The sequence below is a fragment of the Coffea arabica genome, chromosome 6c, assembly GCF_036785885.1.
Source record: "Coffea arabica cultivar ET-39 chromosome 6c, Coffea Arabica ET-39 HiFi, whole genome shotgun sequence".
NCBI classification, from domain to species: domain Eukaryota; kingdom Viridiplantae; phylum Streptophyta; class Magnoliopsida; order Gentianales; family Rubiaceae; genus Coffea; species Coffea arabica.
The window spans coordinates 61103603-61121771 of record NC_092320.1 but is presented as its reverse complement, the minus strand read 5'-3'; the positions used below and the strand labels follow the sequence as shown (position 1 = coordinate 61121771).

The following is an 18169-nucleotide window of genomic DNA, read 5'->3' as shown; positions in this document are numbered from 1 at the left end:
TTGCTTCAGCAATTGTCCAAGCTATCGTTAGAAACATTTGCTATACTATTGCTTCCCGGAAGAATATTAATGTCTGCAGAACGAAGGAAAAGTAGGACTTGGTCATGAGTAGGGGAAATTCTTGTGCTTTTTTAGTCTTAGCTATTATCTTTTCTACCTAACTTCTCCCTAGACTTTGTATGCCAAGCTAGTAGGTTGTTCTGATGTGTTTGAAGTTTCTTGCGGAACTCTTTTGTGCAAGCTTATTTCCTATTATTTATAGTTTTGCCGACAAAAAGAGTGGATTAACATTTCTCATACCTGGGATTTTTTTAGACTAGCAAGCTTAGATATATGACACATGAAAATAAAATTAAAATTTTAATGAAAATTATGCTACGTGCACAAATATTACAAACTAACAATACCCTGAGGTGTGAAAGCTAGCAAACAGGATTAAACAACATAACCTTTTGCTTATCATGCTTCAACAATAGCAGTGAAAAGAAGTTACAAAATGGATTCAATTTGTAAATCAAAGGCATATATACTACAAAGTAAGCATCTAGCATGATCTGACTCTATCACGGGACAAATTCACCATCCACCATTAAACAGGAGATGTGTGCAACCTTGCGCCAGTCTTGGCCAGTTGCGCAATCTAAATGGGGTTTTAACAATGGGCAGTCATAGACTATGAGTTGCGAGAGAGATCTTGGAAGCCCCTCTTTAGGCAGCGACTGCAGGTGATGGCATCCCCAAATGCACAGAGTTTCAAGAGATATCAACTGTTTAAGGCTCTTATAACTCAGTGCTTCCAGATCATGAAGAAAATATATGCGAAGAACTCTGAGAGTTGAAGGCAGCAACCAATCCTCAGGAAACAACTGCTGATGGGTTTCACCAATCATGAGTTCTCTGAGGGAGGGAAGGGTCTGCAGATTCCACTCCCTTCTTCTGCTCATCAGTATTTCGCAGTTGTAGATTTCAAGGGTTTCCAGGCTGAAAGGCAAACCCTCTTCTGGAAAGCATTCAATTTCGGGACAATTCCACATGTACAAAAGTCGAAGAGATGGGAGGAGCGATCGCATCCCTTTAGGCAGTAACTTGAGTTTCTTGCAGCCATAGAGCATTATCCAGGTTAGGTTTGCAGCAGGCAATCCTTCTTGCAGGAAAGACCTCAGATTTCCACAGCCCCATACTAAAATGGAACCAAGTGATGCAAGATTTTCACTCCCGTGTTCAAATGACAACGACTCCAAGCCTTCACAGTCTTGAATTTCAAGATCACGAATCTTCTGTAGCAAACCAAGTGAGAGGTCCTTCGGCGCGTCACCAGCCTCTCTTATCCTTAATTGCTCAAGGGACCCAAAGAGGCAATCCTTTGGAAGGAACTGCATTTGTGGACATCCAGATATTTTAAGGGTTTTTAAGCTAGCTGGCAGGCGCCCCATGTCAAAGATAGATATCAGTTTTGGACAATTCCCAATCTCAAAGTCTTCAAGGCCAGTTAACTTTTTGAGCTCAGATGTGAAGTCCTCCAAACTGGGCATATTGGAGATTTTCAATTTCTTGAGAGAATAGAGATCCAAGGAATTAAACATACTGAATCGACCATCTGAAAGTACAAGACCCGGGCATCCAGAAAGCTCAAATTCTGTCAACGACAAAAGCTGCTTGGGAAGATCACCAACCAACTTAGGGCAATTAATTATGTGGAGCTCTTGAAGGCCACAAAACACACCCTTTCTGGGCACAAGCCAGTCCTTCCATTCAGGCATTTCTTCAATTCTCAATATTTGGAGAGATTGAAATATTTCAAAGACAGAACCATTCCCATAAAACTGCATGTCGATTATTGAAATTTTACCCATATCCGCAATTGTGAGAAACTTCAAAGAAGGCAGCTGCCCGAGAGCTGGTAAGCAAAAGCAATTTGAACATCTGGAGAGGATCACTGATACGACGTTGTGGAATGACTGGTCTGCAAGCCAGTCCGGAAATCTTGACCCTCCATATCCTTTGACTTCAAGACGTTTTATTCTTGAACTGGGTTGTAGCTTTTGAAGAATATCTATTGCCTCTTGAGAATCGTCAGCAGTGCCATTCCATTCTAGCGACAGATCTTCAAGATGCTTTTTTCCTTTCATATTGGCCAATGTAGCATCAAGCCCATTACCAGCATTTTCTAGCCCAGAAACAGTTAATTTCCCACGAAGATTACAAAGTTTGCCTAGATCTTCAATCATTAGGCCAGGATCCTTGTTACAAACAAAAGTCGTCAGGACTTGAAGACATTTCAGTTCACCAATTTGTGCTGGCAATTTTTTCAATGGAGTTCCTGTAATGTCAAGGTGGCGCAAGTTGAGTAATTTTCCCATATCATCAGGCAACTCCTCCAGATTCTTACAGTCTGAAAGCAACAAGGTCTGCAGATTATAGAAGGTACATACCCAATCAGGTAGATTTTCTATATTTGAGAGAGAGAGATTTAGGAGTCGCAGTTGTTTCAAACGCTGAATTGAATCAGGCAAATAAGGGAGTGAATAACCAGCCAAAGACAGCACCCTTAAAGATGTCAAATTGGGCAGTATTTCATGCAAAAATTTTTTACTAATAGGACGGATGTATAGCTTATCCTTCCGTATTGGAAGGAATGTTCTCAAATGTGTGGCCTGACTTAACTGCTTGAATTTCTCGTACACATCCCAAAAACTGCAAGTGTACGAGAAATGCCTTACTTTATTTACTAGGCTATGTTGCTGGTGATGATCTTCTAGCCTGACATAATACTTCCCTGAAACAGAGTTTGCCAAATCATTGATGAGATCATGCATGTAGAAACTATCATCACTTGACGTTTGAAAAAATGCTCTCTGCCTTAATTCACAGAAGTACTCATCACCTACATCTTCAATCCTTTTAGTATTTCCAGGGTGCTCCAAAAGATCGTTGGCCATCCACAGTAGAATTAGTTCTTCCTTTTTGAATTTGTAATCTTTGTGAAACAATGCACAGTAAGCAAAGCACCTTTTCAAATGCGAGGGCATATGAATGTAGCTCAACCTTAAGGCAGGTAGGATGCCATCTCTGCTATTGGACTGACACCATTCATCACTATTGAAGATGTCCTCCCACTCTTTGAGTGTCCCTTTTGATCCCAAGAGTCCTCCAGCAACTTTAGCAGCCAAAGGCAGCCCTTTGCACTTCTTTACTATCTCCTTACCTATCACCTCAAGTTCTTGATTTCTCATGGAATCTTCATTCCTGAATGCATGCGTCTCAAACAAAGACCAGCAATCTTCGTCTGATATCAAATCCAAAAAATGAATGGGTCCATTACGAATCATTCGTGCAACTCTTTCATCACGTGTTGTCACTATGATCTTGCTCCCTTGTTTCCCACTACTGAAAGGACTCTTCAGCATCTCCCAGTCATTGTAGCTACTGTTCCATACATCATCCAGAACGAAAAGGAACTTCTTCCCGATTAGACTTTGCTGCAACTTTACCTGAAGGGAGCTTAAGGTTTCCATAGATTCACACAGTGATCCTAATCCCTCAAGCAGTGATTTTGTTATCTTAATAACATCGTGCTCCTCAGACACGCAGACCCAAGCTATAACGTCAAAATGTGCCTTCACACGCTTATCATTGCAAACCAGCTGTGCAACAGTGGTCTTCCCAACCCCACCCATCCCAACAATTGGGATCACAGTATTACCTTTTCCACGTCTATCATCACACAGTAGCATCTTAATCATCTTCTCTTTATCATCATCTCTACCATATACACCACTTTCATCAACTAAAGAAACTGAACAATCTCTACGAGACTGTTTATTCACCTCAATCTTTCCTGGGCCTAGGATTTTTAATTTTTGTACAAGTTCCTCTAGTAAATCAACTAGTTCTGTTACCTTAGGCGTAATATGCTGAAGGAACTCATTACTCAAATATGATGTGCAAGTGCTAACCTGGTTGATCATACTTTGTTGCTCATGCTCCACTCTTACTTTTAAAGCTTCCGTGCTTATCTGATCCAGCAAGTCATCTGCGTCATAAACTGCATCTTGAAGCTCATCCATCCACTTCTCATCATATCCAGCCTGCTTACTTTCAGCATCATTCAGCACTGCCTGGGCCAACCACAGGTTCCTCTTTAGCTTGTTCAAAATTGTATCATCGTGCTTTCGTTCCCCAAACAGATTCAGGAACTCACGTGAAGCCACTCTGTCAAGCCCCACTTGAAGGAGAGCAGAAAAAGCAGAACTTCCAAATGATATAACAGCAGCATCCATTTCTCCTGAAAGAAGGAACGGAAAACATTCGTAAGAAGAAAATGAACAGAGTAAAGCGAGAAGAATTGAGCAGATTCTAGATGGTATTACCTTAATTTGTTGGTTTTGTGCTTTTAGAGTTGTTCTTGAGCCTTCTCTTGTAGGTTGTACTTTGTCCTCAGTGTTAACAAGTTCTTACTAACCAAAAAGAAGAAAGGAATACAGTAGTTTTTGGTAAGACGAAAGCCATTGAAAATTTAAACGACTTGGCAACCGGGCCAAGAACAAAAAAAGGTTTAATTATAAATTACCCCTTGTAGTTTCATTTACTATCACATAACCCTAATAACGTTTTAAAATATCCACTTCATCCTTTATGGTTTCATGTAAAATTGAAATTTGAATTTGATGGAACAGTCTATGTGACATTATTAGTTGAAATACCAGTAGTGTCTCTAACTAAATGTTAAATCAAACCACGACTTAATCATCTTATATAAAATTACGGGGAGAATTACATGAATAAATGCAAAAATCATAGAAAGTAAAATTAATATTTATGCAAACCATAAGGGATTAAGTAGATATTGTGATTTTATCACATGCACTTTTGGAGCGCGTCTCGTATAATTGCCGTAATTGATTGTGCAATCCGTCCATTTTCTAATTTATATAAAATCATAAGGAGATTATATGGAAATTTTGAAACTTTAGAAGTCATCTGACATGACGCAAAATGACAAAGGGTTAATGTAATTTACCCAAAAAACTGACCAAGTAAACTTTTGATTTTTTTTATGTAAAACTTTTGATTCTTGCTCAAATAATAATAATAATAATAAAACTTTAGATTCCATTTGTAGGAGGGCCATAAGTGTTAAACCATATACAAGTGTCTTTTATTTAGAAGTTGCAGTGGAGTTTACAAAGATATCAAGAGTTATAAAGAAAGTCCTATGGCCGGCAATGAGCATACTTTTAACCTTAGAAGACTTGGACTTGCAATAATGAAGCCAAAGTAAACCCGATAATATATTGTAGATGATCAAGAAAACTAAAATACGCTGGAAGTCAAATACCAAACGAAGCTGTCACTGTTGTTTGTCGGAATCAAAATGAAAATGATAATCCAAAATGCCAGAATATACCATCCAGTAATATGATTCTAATGCATGAAAAGTACTGGCCACCTATCTTACAAATATAATGCATTAAGCAATACAGGCATACAACTACTTTTCTTCTTCATAAGATGTTGCATGATTTGACTATTTTAAACTGCAAGTGCTCCGAAGTTTCGCTCAAAAGCGTTGGAAGTTCACCTTCTGACTTCCTTGACAAAAATAACGCTAGTTTTTACCCTTTTTTTTTCCAATGAGTTAAAGCTTTTGCTTTTGTTATGGAAAGTTGTCGTTTGTCTTTGCATACGTAGTTGAAAGTTGAAAGCTATATGGAGAATAATAGGAAGCACGAATAAAATGGATCTTTGGTTCGGCGCAAAAAAACTCATTACTGCTGCTACTAGAAGATGATTAAATTAACTTAAAATGTCAGATTTATGGTTTTCTCATTTATCACTTGAGTCCCTAAAATCATATTTTTAAATGTTTTACACCCGAAATTTTGCTACCACTCATCTTTCAGTGGAGCACAGCCTCCTCTCTCAAGAAATTTCTAAACTGGTCCATCTCCTAAAATATTCTAATAGCAACACTAACTAGTTAACTAACTAACTTGAGACCATGGGCCTGTTCAATCGACATGGCACAACATAATAGGCCCTTAGAAGTTCCATGCAAAAGCAAGGAAAGTGCCTTGCTCTTGAGAGTTTAGCTGGTTAACAGGAAGTCTATCCTGCGGGTTGCATTGCTAACTGCAAAAGTCCATGATCCTGATGTCTTAACCTATGGCTGTCTTTTTTCTTTTTTTTTTTTTTCATACGATAGCTTCCTACACTATGAAAAAAGGGAGGGCTTGAAAAGGATTTGGGATAATTCGAGGGGACTGAATCACCACCGGATCGGACGAGTGTACTACGCACCCGCTTGAATTTTTAAATAAGACCACATTTAATTGTGACAATTGGTGGAAGGTAAGGTTCGAACTCTTGCCTCCCGTTGGTAGCCACCAGCCTAGAGGCCGGTGGTTTTAAGCTATGGCTGTCACGTCTCACAATTGGAACACAACGCCGTCATGCCTTATATAAAACTGAGGACACAAGACTCAAAATCACATGAATAGCTACATTCATTCACATAAAATTTTTTCTTAAATTCACTAGTACAAAGTCTTCTACAATAATTTATATCTTCAATTACATTTATCATTCAGCGTTATCTTTTTCTTCTTTGCTTGCTACAAGTGGAATTGGACATATAGGATTACGGTTTGATGCAATTGACTGGAGAACTTGTTCTATTTCTTTTAGTATTTGGTTTACGTTATTTATGTACAATTGAGTCTTCATATTTCAAATTTGGTGCTCATGAACTAAATCAACGCATGGAACAAAGTTTTAAAGCGCATGCCAAATCATTTAAGAAGTGAAACAACTGCATAACTGCACGACACCCCAACCTTACCTCCCCCCGTGTTTGCAATGCAACGCAATGTTTTTTTTTTTTTTTTTTTTAATAACTTACATTTGAACTCGTTTAAGCTTTAATTGTAATAATAACGACTGAAATTGGTTTACAAGTAGAGATGCGGTGCTTCAATTTTTCAAAGAAAACGGCAAAACTTACTGTTACGCTATAAAGATTCAAATAACTTAAGGGTGACCGGACCATAAGTTTCTTCATAGTGTCAAATCATCTAATTATTCTTAGAAACGGCTTATTTTCCTCGTAAAGTTATGTTCAGAAGTTACTCTTTATTTTTGCTTGGATTTTTATTCAACTAGTGATGCCTGTCAATGCTCTGCGTTGCATTTCCAGGAAATTATCATCAAGAGGACTAATAGGAGGGGTTCTTGACGCTGACAGTTATGGACTAACAGGGTTGATGTCCTTGTAAAGTATCCTTTTTCCCAGCAGAATGAATTGAGAATTATGACACTCTGTTAGGTATTAGGTCAAGAATTAAGAAGAATATTTGGAATCAAGGCTTATTTATTCATTTCTTTCTCTCCTGTTTATCTTACAACTTACAAGACTCATTTATAATTGTGAATACATCATTCTAAATTCATTGAAATACATAAAGATAATTCTAGACAAGTTACTTCTCGACCAATTCATTGACTTCACTTGCCAACTAACTAATTAACTAATTAATTAAATGCATTACTCGATCAACATATTCCCCCCTTATTGAGCTTTTTTTTTAACTTTGAACCTCTCTCAAAAATATTTGTCTTGTGGAAGTGCTTTGGTAAAGATGTCTGCAACTTCATCTTTATTCTTGTAAAATTTCAACTCAACTTCATCATTTTCAATTGCATCTTGAATAAAATGGTGCTTGATGGCAATGTGGAGAATTCTACTATGATAAACTAGATTTTTGGCATCACAAAACATCACCGTAGCTTCCTTTTGCTTCTCATAAATGTTTTCAAGAATTCTCCTCATTAAGCCAAATGACTAGCGATGTTGTCAAACTTGCAGACACATATCTAATTTTAACAAATGATCGTACCATGTTTTGTTGCTTCTTTGATATCTAAGAAAATATTCCAAAACCAAGTGAAAGACAATAGTTTGGAGTGCTCTTCAAGTTAAAAAAACAAGGCATATTAGCCCCTTCGAATAGTTTTGGTTAAGCATCAAATAGTTAACTAATTTCATAACAAAGATTAGCAACGCTATCATTCTAACAATTTACATAAACCAACAATAGTTTACTAACTTTATTTGTTAAGAATTACATATTATTTACAAATTTTGCTAACTTTATTTATTGTAATTATTGCTGTCCTCATCATTATTAGTCGATTTAAAGTTTAATAAACTAAAAACAAAATGTATAAAAGTACACATTAGTCCAATAGGACTAAGAAAAAATTTTAAAAAATAAAAAGGGAGTTTTTCATGCTTTTATTATTAAATATACTTGCACAGTCAACAATACCTATTTTTTATCAATTGGAAAAAAAATTGCCATATTTTGTTTGTTTACTTTTTACTAGTATGAAATATGGGAATACATATTATTTGTTACTTTTTGACATCTTTTTAATGTGAACACTAATATATTATATAATAAAGGGAAAAAAGTCTCTTTTATTTTTCCATAAAATTTTTTTGACTCATGTTGGATTAAGGTTTATAATCTATATACTACTTTCGATTGATTACATTTTTTTAATGTTAAAACCCTGTACACAAGGGAGGAATGTTAGTCCTAAATTTTATTAATATATTAAAATTTAAAAAAAAAAGAAACATAAACCTGACCTCTAGAGGTACATGAATAATTTATCCAAATGAAAGGAAAAACTTAAATGTACTTGGGCTTCTTTCCCAAAGATAGAAAATCTAATCTATCGACTCTAACTTCTCCTCTAACCAGTAGTGGAGGTTGATTACTTTAAACACCAAATTTTCCTTAAAAATTTTGTAGATTTTTTTATTGTATCTTTATATTATTGGTTAAGTAATATTTTTTTCATTTTTTGTGTTATTTTTGTAGGAAAAAGAAGAAGAAAAGGAATTTTAAACTATTATTCATTTTTAGCCCAATGCACAAGTAAAAACCCAATCAAAAATTTTCTCCAAAGCCCAAAGAAAAATCCATCAAAAAGCCTGGAAGAAAAGAAAACAAGAAAGGCCCATCAGCCCATTTCTTTGGTTTTCTTAATAAAAAATTTTTTTGCTGCAATTTCGCGCGCTTCTTCTCCACTTTGCAGCAACGCAGAAAACAGTGGGAGTGTTTGGATACACACATTATTCCAAATAATATTTCACTTGCATCATAAACACATTTTCCAATCCACTTTTTTATATTCCCAATCAACTTTTTATCTCACATACATCACATCACAAAAAGTGCTACAGTAATTATTCCAAATAATATTTCAAATAATACCCTATCCAAACAAACTCACTATAAGGCCACGGACATTTGGTTTTTGAGGCAGCCAAAATTCGTTTTTTCTTCTTCGCTCTTTCACTCCAAGTTTGGCCAAAATTCGTTTCTTCTTCTCTCTTTCCCACCAAATTTTTAACACCTAATCATTAAAAATCTAGCAAGAGACAGCTGTCAAAAATCATCAAAATGGATCAAAACAGGCCACATGAACCCATTTTTTTCTCTTTTTGATCCCAACCATTCATTTTAGGTTTTAAGGGTCTTTTGGTCTCATTTAAATAGCAAAGAACACGACTTTTAGAAGGGGAGAGGGGAGAAAAGTCTGCAAAAACAACAAAAAGAGAGAAAAAAAAGAAAGAAAATGGGGAGAGAGAAAAGGTAGAATTTTTCTGGAAAATTCGTGAGTAGGGCTGATGATTCAGCCTAATTTCTAATCAAAATCCAATTTCAATTGTAGTCCTTTAGGTGACATTTTTGTTTCTGCATCATCTACATTCATCAAGGAACAACTTTCATTGGAGAAATTTTAGAAAAAATGTATCTAGATTCTTTGAATTTGGGCTTAAATTCCTTGCTTTTGCCAACTCTTGAAATCTGACCCAAGAAGCTGTCAGCTTCATCTTTCAGCATTCGGATCCGCTTTTCTTGAGATTTACCGCATTTATTCAACTCCATAAAACATCCAAGGTAGCTTATTTCATTTCTTTCCTTTGCATATAAGTTTAGATCCACACCAGATCTATTAAACTCTGCTGCACTTGTTTGTTTTCTTTATTCTGCTGTTTTCTTCTTCTTGTTGCAGTCCATTAGTTTAGATTCTTATCACATAATCTTGTTTTAAATCTTGCATTGATGTTTGGGTTGTATGATCTTGTGTATTTGGAACATGATGTGAATCTGTTGTAGTCATTTTTGTAAGTTTCCTGAGTTTGCCGAATCTTCAAATTTCTTTAGAGTTCGTGGACATTACATGGTTTGATAAGGAATGTTTGCATCTTGCCCCCTCAATTTTGGTATAATTGTACTGAGGCCCAAATATTTGTGAAAAATGAATCAATTCCTTCCTTTTCAAGTCTTGGTTTTCTTTTATATGTTTCATGTATGCTTTGAGTGAATTATTTCTGGCGTTTAGAATATAATTAGGGTTTAAATAATTTTGTTGGATTTAAATTACTGATTAGATATTTTTTTTTTTTTTTTGGGATTTATGAAAATGATTTAAGAACTGGGCTGATGTATTATGGTCGATCGTTAGGTTTTTAACACATGGGCTTGCTTTTATTTTCTTTGGGCTTATGACATGTTTTGAAGCTAAAGCCCAACATTTCTTGTTGAATGTATGTTTGTCAAATGATCCTGTTGGGCCCTTTCTTTTAATAGGGCAGATCTGCTTATTTCCTTTTGGATCAAAGCTAAATGCCCCAACATAGTTTTTAGTGTGGAATCAGAAACGAGCTTTGCAATTTGGCCCTGATCTTTTGAATAATTTTATTATGGTCTTGAAATTTTGAATTTCTTACATTTAGGTCTTTAATTTAATTATATTTTGGTCTCTAAACTTTATTTATCCTTGATTTTGACCCCTAATCTTTTAAAAATTATAATTAACCCTAAAAACTTTTTGATGTTTGCAATTGAGTCCCTAATGGTTTTGATTTCTTAATTACAATTGTTCATCTTCTTTAATTGTTAATCATAATTTATTTGAATGCATTTAATTAGTAAAATTTAGGAATCTTGTATTTATTCATATTTCTTTATAAAAATAAAGTAAATTTGTTGTATGTTTACATTTTCCTTTAAATTGTTAATTAAATAAGTGTCTTGACCATTTTGTTGATTTTGGAGTATAAATAGGACAAACTCCACCTCATTTAGCCACTATTTCAAGGGTGGTACCCCACTATTATTTTAATCTTTTTATATGCTCCTATATATTTTATGTGTGATTGCATATTTTAAGTACTTTTTCTTTTATTCACTCATTTTATTCATTTTAAGTGTTCATTTATTTAATTTTGATGTTTATTTGGGAGGCATTTAAATGCCAAATTGTAATATATAGGTTTTCCTCTTTTGCTCAAGAAAAATTTATTTAGATAGACAAATGTAATAAATAGGTTTATTATTTTCAAAAATTCCCCTTCTAGATTGTAGTTAGGGTTCCCAATGTAATAATTGGTTTTTATTTGCTTGCATGCTTATGTGTTTATTCGATTTTTCTAGAGTTTTGCATTTATATATTATGCCTATGTGCTATGTGCTCTATATACTCTATATGTTTTATGTGTTTATTAACTTTAATTATGTTTTATATGTTTTCTTTATTTATAATGAGTGCATGACGTCGCCACACTAGTCCAATACTAGTTGTGGCCTTCTTCCTCAATTTCTCTCTAGTCCAACGCTAGTAAGGACTTGTAGAAATGGGTTAATCCAATGCTAGACTCTTTAGGCCATCGATGCACTATATTCATACTTTGGTGTGATTTTATTGCATCTTATGCATTTTTTTCCTATTTTTAGGTTCTTTTCATTTGCATGATATTTTCCTATTACTATTTCTTTACCCTCTATATGTTTAGATTATATCATTTAGACTTGCATTTCATGTAGATCATTTAGTCCATTTGCTTGTTTTAGGAGTGTCATCCTTCAAATATGAAAATTAGGCGAGTATGGCTTTTTAGTCGTAGCTCGCTCTTATCCCCTCTATAAGAAGAAAAATTGTATCACAAATTTTAGCATCCTATTGCCGTTATGTTGCATTCCTCTCTTTTAAGTTACGTATATTTATCTATATAGCATAATTTTCTTTTCTCTAAGTCTCATCCTTTTGCATATTCGTAACTCTTCAAGGGATCATTTTTGGGTTTCAGAATTAATGTCATTTGTACTAATTAAATTTTGAAGAGACATTTCATTCCTCTCGATACCCCCTAGGTCTAAGTTTGCATCCATATAGAAACATCCAAATGTAATAAATTTTATAAGTTAGATTAGGAAAACTTTTGACTAAATCTTGCAACTAGTTTCGACTAGGTTGAAAGGGTGTCGTAGATCAAAATTTTTGTCTTCTCTTTTTTCAATCATGACTTCCGAAATCTTTTCTCTCGTTTTCGAAGATATGGAGTCGTCTAAAAGGGTTTTATTTACTTATTTTTTTTCAAACATTTTGGATGATTTGGTACACCTAAACTCAATACCAAGTGACGATTCTACTTTTTTTTCTAAAAACCCTTTTTAGACTATTATTTTGGGACCAAAACGTTGCACTTTCTATGTCCCATTTTAGGCCCCTTTTCTTTATTTTCTAAAATAAAATCAAAACCCCATTTTTAACACACTTTCATTTTTATTTTCAAAAATGGGGTGCGACAATTACAGTTGAAGCTATATAACAATGATGATAATGATGATAATAAAAAATAAATAAGATTAGAAAAATTTTGTAAACATAACATAATATTAAGCTTGTTGATTGTTAAAAAATAAATTTGTATTTTCTTATGCAAGTTGATAGAAGTTAATGTTATCATTTTTCATTAGTCAAATTAGTCAACTAGTAAAAACTTATTGAAAACTACAGAATAGGTATAACATGTCTTATTTTCATATTTAGAGGGCAAAATAAGCGTGAAATGAGACTTTAGGAGGCAAAGTGAACATTCACCATACCTGTATTTGGTTTGGAGAGATTATTTAGTACAAAAACTAAAACTAGAGGGATGTAAAGACGCTTTAAAAAGTTGAGAGACAGAATAGGATTATGGGTAAAAGTTAAGGCACTCTGAAAGTTGTTAGATCTGGTCCCATGAAATTAACTAATGAGAATAAAAGGGTTCTTGGCAATCCAATAAAAACAATAACAAAACAAATAAATCAGTCATAGCAAAGGGGTAGCCAATTTACTATAACAGAAATAGAGTACAAGACCCTAGGAAATAATTCCAAGACTCAAAACCACCTAAAACTGAAAATACAAAATAGCCTAAATAACACAGAATGCTTAGCGATCCAAAAGGCCCATAAGTTGCTCTTTTGGTTTGATGTCTAACCAAAACTCCTCTCAAATTAGGGCATGGGTCTCCTAAAATTCTCTTGAACTGGTGCATATGACACTTTTGCTAGTGCCCTTAGCACACATTAACTCATTTAAGTCCACTATATTTATAACTAGTGAAAGAGGAGACTTCTTTCGTAAAATATCCGATGTAGGATACAAAGACAAACTCAACAAATTTCCATCTTGGCGTGTATCCTGTGAGAACCCGTAAAACCCTAATTATTTTCCTAGGGTTTATTTCCCCTTAATTGCATGTTTTCTGCATTTTCTGGCTTAGAAATATTTTCTTAGTGGATTTTATGAGCAATTATAGTTTTAAGATGATTTTCCTAGCATTGGAGAAATTTTAGAAAATTAAGAGTAAATAGTGGACGTGGGACCCACTAGTGCGAAAAGTTCGGAAAAATTCGGCCAATAAGGTTAAGTTTCGGATACTGTGTGAAATTTATCGGGTGTTAAGAGATAAGTAGAATGTGTGAAGTGATTGATGTGAGAGGGAAAAAGAAAGATAAGAATGCATTAATGAGTGTGACAAGTGTCACAATATGGTTGGTTGTGACTTAAGAAACACTATTCACCTTTTGACAATTTTTTTTGACTTTTACCACTTGAGTTAAATATCTCAAAAATTACAAAAAAATTCACTCTTCTCCCTTCCCTCTTGGCCGGCCACCTTGAAGCTCAAAAGAAGGAAAACTCTTCCAAATTCTAGCCTCCATATAGCTCAAATCTTCCAAGAAAATTACTTAAACTAGTTTCTACTCCATAAAATCCTATCTTCTAGTGCTAGTAAGGGTTGTAGTGAAGTTTGTTTGAAGAGCAAAGGTGTCCACAATCCCTCTCTCTCTTGATTTCTTGGTAAGTGTTGCTTGAACACCCTACTACCTCTAATAATAGTTATATGATGCTTAGAAGTGGCTTGAGTGTTTGAAAATGTGATTTATCTCTTGATTTGGCTTGTTGTGGTGAAGTTTTTATTTTATTGGGAATTTTTCTGGTTTAATATGATCTTGATGTTTGGGGCTTGTATGATGAATTGTAATGGTTGGAAGTGACTCTAGTGAGTGTGAATTGTGGTTAAATGCAATCAATGTTGGATTTGGTGTGAAAAATGGAAAGTTAGGGTTCATAAAATCCCAATTCTGTCCGGTTTTAGATCACTGGGTTAGAGGCCGAATTAGACTTTACTCAAAACATGAAAGTTGTAGGTATTGATGTGTTTGAGGTGCCTGTAAAATTTCAGGTCATTTGGATGAATGCAGAGTGAGTTATGTCGTTTTTACTGTAGCTGTTCTGTTTTGATCAGAATGTGAAAACTTTTGAAGTTGAGCCGGTGAGTGTACCACTCCCCTCCATTGCTGTTTAACTTGATTTTTGCTCTACAATCTGTTTAATTGTTGGAGACGAGGGTGTACTTTATCACACTCGTTCTCTTGTCTGTCCATATGCCAATTTTGAGTGCCTATCTGAATCTGCTATCTGAATCTGCTATTCTGTATCTGTATCTGAATCTGTTATCTGTGTCTGCATCTGTTCGGATTTCTATGACCTATGAGCTCAATCCTGTGGCTAAGTTATTCGAGTCGGGCCGGCAAGGGCCTGGACGATTAGATAACGAACCACGGTAGTCTGTTCGGGGATTTTGGGTATTGAAACCCTTGATTCCGGGTATACTCGAGTATTACCATTTCTATTCGGTTACGGTGAGCGGGCCCGGTAAAGGGGTGTTTGGTGGACGGAATTCGGTGTAAAGAGGGGTCTACGGACGCATTGGTTCTATATACGTTGACGGAGAGTCAACCGATTTGGATCAAGCACGGCGCTGGAAATTTGGCTCCTGAGAGCCACCCGTATCCTTCTGATTTGAATCCTTGGTTCCTTTGCTTTACATCTAGCATGTGTATCTGATTTTGTAAAATGTGAAATGCCATGATATTTCTGCTATATGTTTGGTACCTCATTGAGCGCAAGCTCACCCCTTTCTGTTCCTTTTGTTTTCCTTACAGGAAAATAAACCCCTTTTGGTCTGGATTTGACAAATGGCTGCCAAATTGAGCTAGTCGAACATATCTTTTGTATAGTTCATGTATTAAAACCCTAAGTGTACTTTTGGGGGCGTTTTCTCTTTTGATTTGGCAAACCATGTGTATATATTAACTTTTGAAAACTTTTGTATGTCATTTTGATTTGTAAACGCTAAAGTTCAGATGTGAATGGTTGTTAGCTATTTCGGTTGGGTTCTGACGGGTCGGTTACTAGTCATGGCCGACTCCGGATTTCATTTTGTTATTTTGGGTTATTTTACCGTTTTGACGTGTTTACGCTCGTTTGTAAGTTCCGGATCGCTATAGATAGTTCTGGTCTGCATCGTTAGTCCTGGCGAGAGTTGGGCAGGCAGTCCGCTCACCCCTTTGGTTCGCCTTAGGGGAAAGTGGGGCTGTCACAAGTGGTATCAGAGCCATTTCGCGTGGTCTCTGCGCGGAGTGAGACTGGGCCAAGTGGTGTTGTGGTCCTAGTTTCATGAATATGTCTAAGTGCTCGTTTGAGCGTAAGTTATGAACCGGGCATGTGATAAGTGTACGAATCATTATCATGGGACTCGAGGAAACTAGGTATGTATGTCGGGTAGGAATCCTTAATAAAGATGGTTTACTCTTGGGACCGGCCGGCTCGAGTTGTGAATTATCTTAGATGGGATTCTTGCGCCCGGATACGAAAGATGTGAGGGCCTAGGTTAGAAAGGATTTGGTGAACTAGAAAGGCCTTTCCTCGGTGGATCGTCTATGTTTGTACTTGACTTAACTAGCTGTATGTATGTGTGCGGCCTAATTTTGACTGGCTTGTATATATATGCTTTGATCTTGTTTGGAATGTATAAATGTGTGTTATCATAAAAGTTTTGAGTGTTACTTACATGCATCGTGCTTATTTTGGTTTAGTATTATTGCCTAGACCAAGTAAAACTCATGGAAGGTACACGGAGTGGACGGGGCCGTGGGCGTGGAAATAGGCAACCTACACCTGAAAGGGGTACTGGAGAAACCTCATCTGGACCAAACCCTGAACTGAGGGTTGATCCCAATGTCCAAATAGCTGCTGCCATGCAGCAAATGACTACTTTGCTAGCCCAAGTGGTGCACCAACAAGGTCAAAACCCTAACCCTAACCCTGGGAATCCTGGTAATCACATGGAGGGCGAGGATAGAGCCCTTGAGAGATTTCAGAAGTTCTCCCCACCCAAATTTCTTGGAGGCCCTGATCCTGACGTAGCTGAGAAGTGGCTGGAGAAGATGATCGATATTTTCGCTGCCTTACACTATACCGAGGAGAGACAGGTGACATTTGCTGTCTTTCAACTAGAGGGAGCCGCCCGTTCCTGGTGGAATGTCATTCGAATGAAATGGGAAAGAGAACAAACCCCGATGACGTGGGCGAACTTTATGAGAGAATTTAATGCCAAGTTTTTCCTTCCTCTCATCCAAGAAAAGAAGGAAGATGAATTTATTCGGCTTCGCCAGGGAACACAAACCGTAGCCGAGTATGAGAGTCAATTCACTCGGTTGTCTAAGTTTGCGCCTGAACTGATCATAACCGAACAAAGACGGATAAGGCGTTTTATTCAGGGGCTAAATGTTGAGATTCAAAAGGATTTGGCTGTAGCTCAACTTAGTACCTTTAGTGACGCTGTGGAGAAAGCTCAACGGGTTGAAGATGCGAGGCTACAAGTTAGAAACTTCCAAACCAAGAAAAGGGGCTTTCCTGGGAGTAGCTCTGAACAAGAAGGTACAAATACACCCCCTAAGATTGGAAAGGGAAACGGAGGAGTACGACAACCAGGGGTGTCGCGTGATGTTCCTCAGGGAGGAACGGTCTCTGCTGCTCGTGGTCCCTGTGGATATTGCGGAGGGCCAAGTCATACGGAAACAAATTGCTGGAAGAAAGAAGGAAAATGCTTGCGCTGTGGAAGCGCTGAACATCGGATTGATAACTGTCCAGCTCGCCTGCGCGAGCGGAGAGGGACTCTGCCACCAACCAAGCCCAATTCTCAGCAACCCGCCAAGAGCAACCCTGGACAGACGAAAGGAGAAGGGACGGGATCGAAGGCACCAGCTCGAGTATATTCTCTAGAGCAGCATCAGGTGCCTGACTCGTCTGAGGACACAGAAGGTACGATCCGTTGGGTACCTTAGATTTGATGGATTCCGCTGATAAGGAATTTCGAGGACGAAATTCTTTTAAGGGGGGGAGAGTGTGAGAACCCGTAAAACCCTAATTATTTTCCTAGGGTTTATTTCCCCTTAATTGCATGTTTTCTGCATTTTCTGGCTTAGAAATATTTTCTTAGTGGATTTTATGAGCAATTATAGTTTTAAGATGATTTTCCTAGCATTGGAGAAATTTTAGAAAATTAAGAGTAAATAGTGGACGTGGGACCCACTAGTGCGAAAAGTTCGGAAAAATTCGGCCAATAAGGTTAAGTTTCGGATACTGTGTGAAATTTATCGGGTGTTAAGAGATAAGTAGAATGTGTGAAGTGATTGATGCGAGAGGGAAAAAGAAAGATAAGAATGCATTAATGAGTGTGACAAGTGTCACAATATGGTTGGTTGTGACTTAAGAAATACTATTCACCTTTTGACAATTTTTTTTGACTTTTACCACTTGAGTTAAATATCTCAAAAATTACAAAAAAATTCACTCTTCTCCCTTCCCTCTTGGCCGGCCACCTTGAAGCTCAAAAGAAGGAAAACTCTTCCAAATTCTAGCCTCCATATAGCTCAAATCTTCCAAGAAAATTACTTAAACTAGTTTCTAC

The 18169-nt window shown here is 36.5% G+C and overlaps 1 protein-coding gene and 1 long non-coding RNA gene across 2 annotated transcripts; one reads left to right on the top strand and one right to left on the bottom strand.

The window, feature by feature from the left end:
- Positions 1-341: 341 nt before the first annotated feature.
- Positions 342-4469, bottom strand: LOC113692408 (putative disease resistance RPP13-like protein 1). Its single transcript, XM_072053975.1, has 2 exons — positions 4371-4469; positions 342-4285 (listed from the first exon to the last, which is right to left on the bottom strand). Exon 2 carries the CDS (start codon positions 4278-4280, stop codon positions 564-566), a length of 3717 nt encoding a protein of 1238 aa, XP_071910076.1. The 5' UTR covers positions 4281-4285; positions 4371-4469; the 3' UTR covers positions 342-563.
- A 4926-nt stretch (positions 4470-9395) lies between these two features.
- On the top strand, positions 9396-15580 carry LOC140008158 (uncharacterized). Its single transcript, XR_011815559.1, has 2 exons — positions 9396-9974; positions 15360-15580. It is a non-coding gene; the product is annotated as an uncharacterized lncRNA (long non-coding RNA).
- The last annotated feature ends 2589 nt before the right edge of the window (positions 15581-18169 follow it).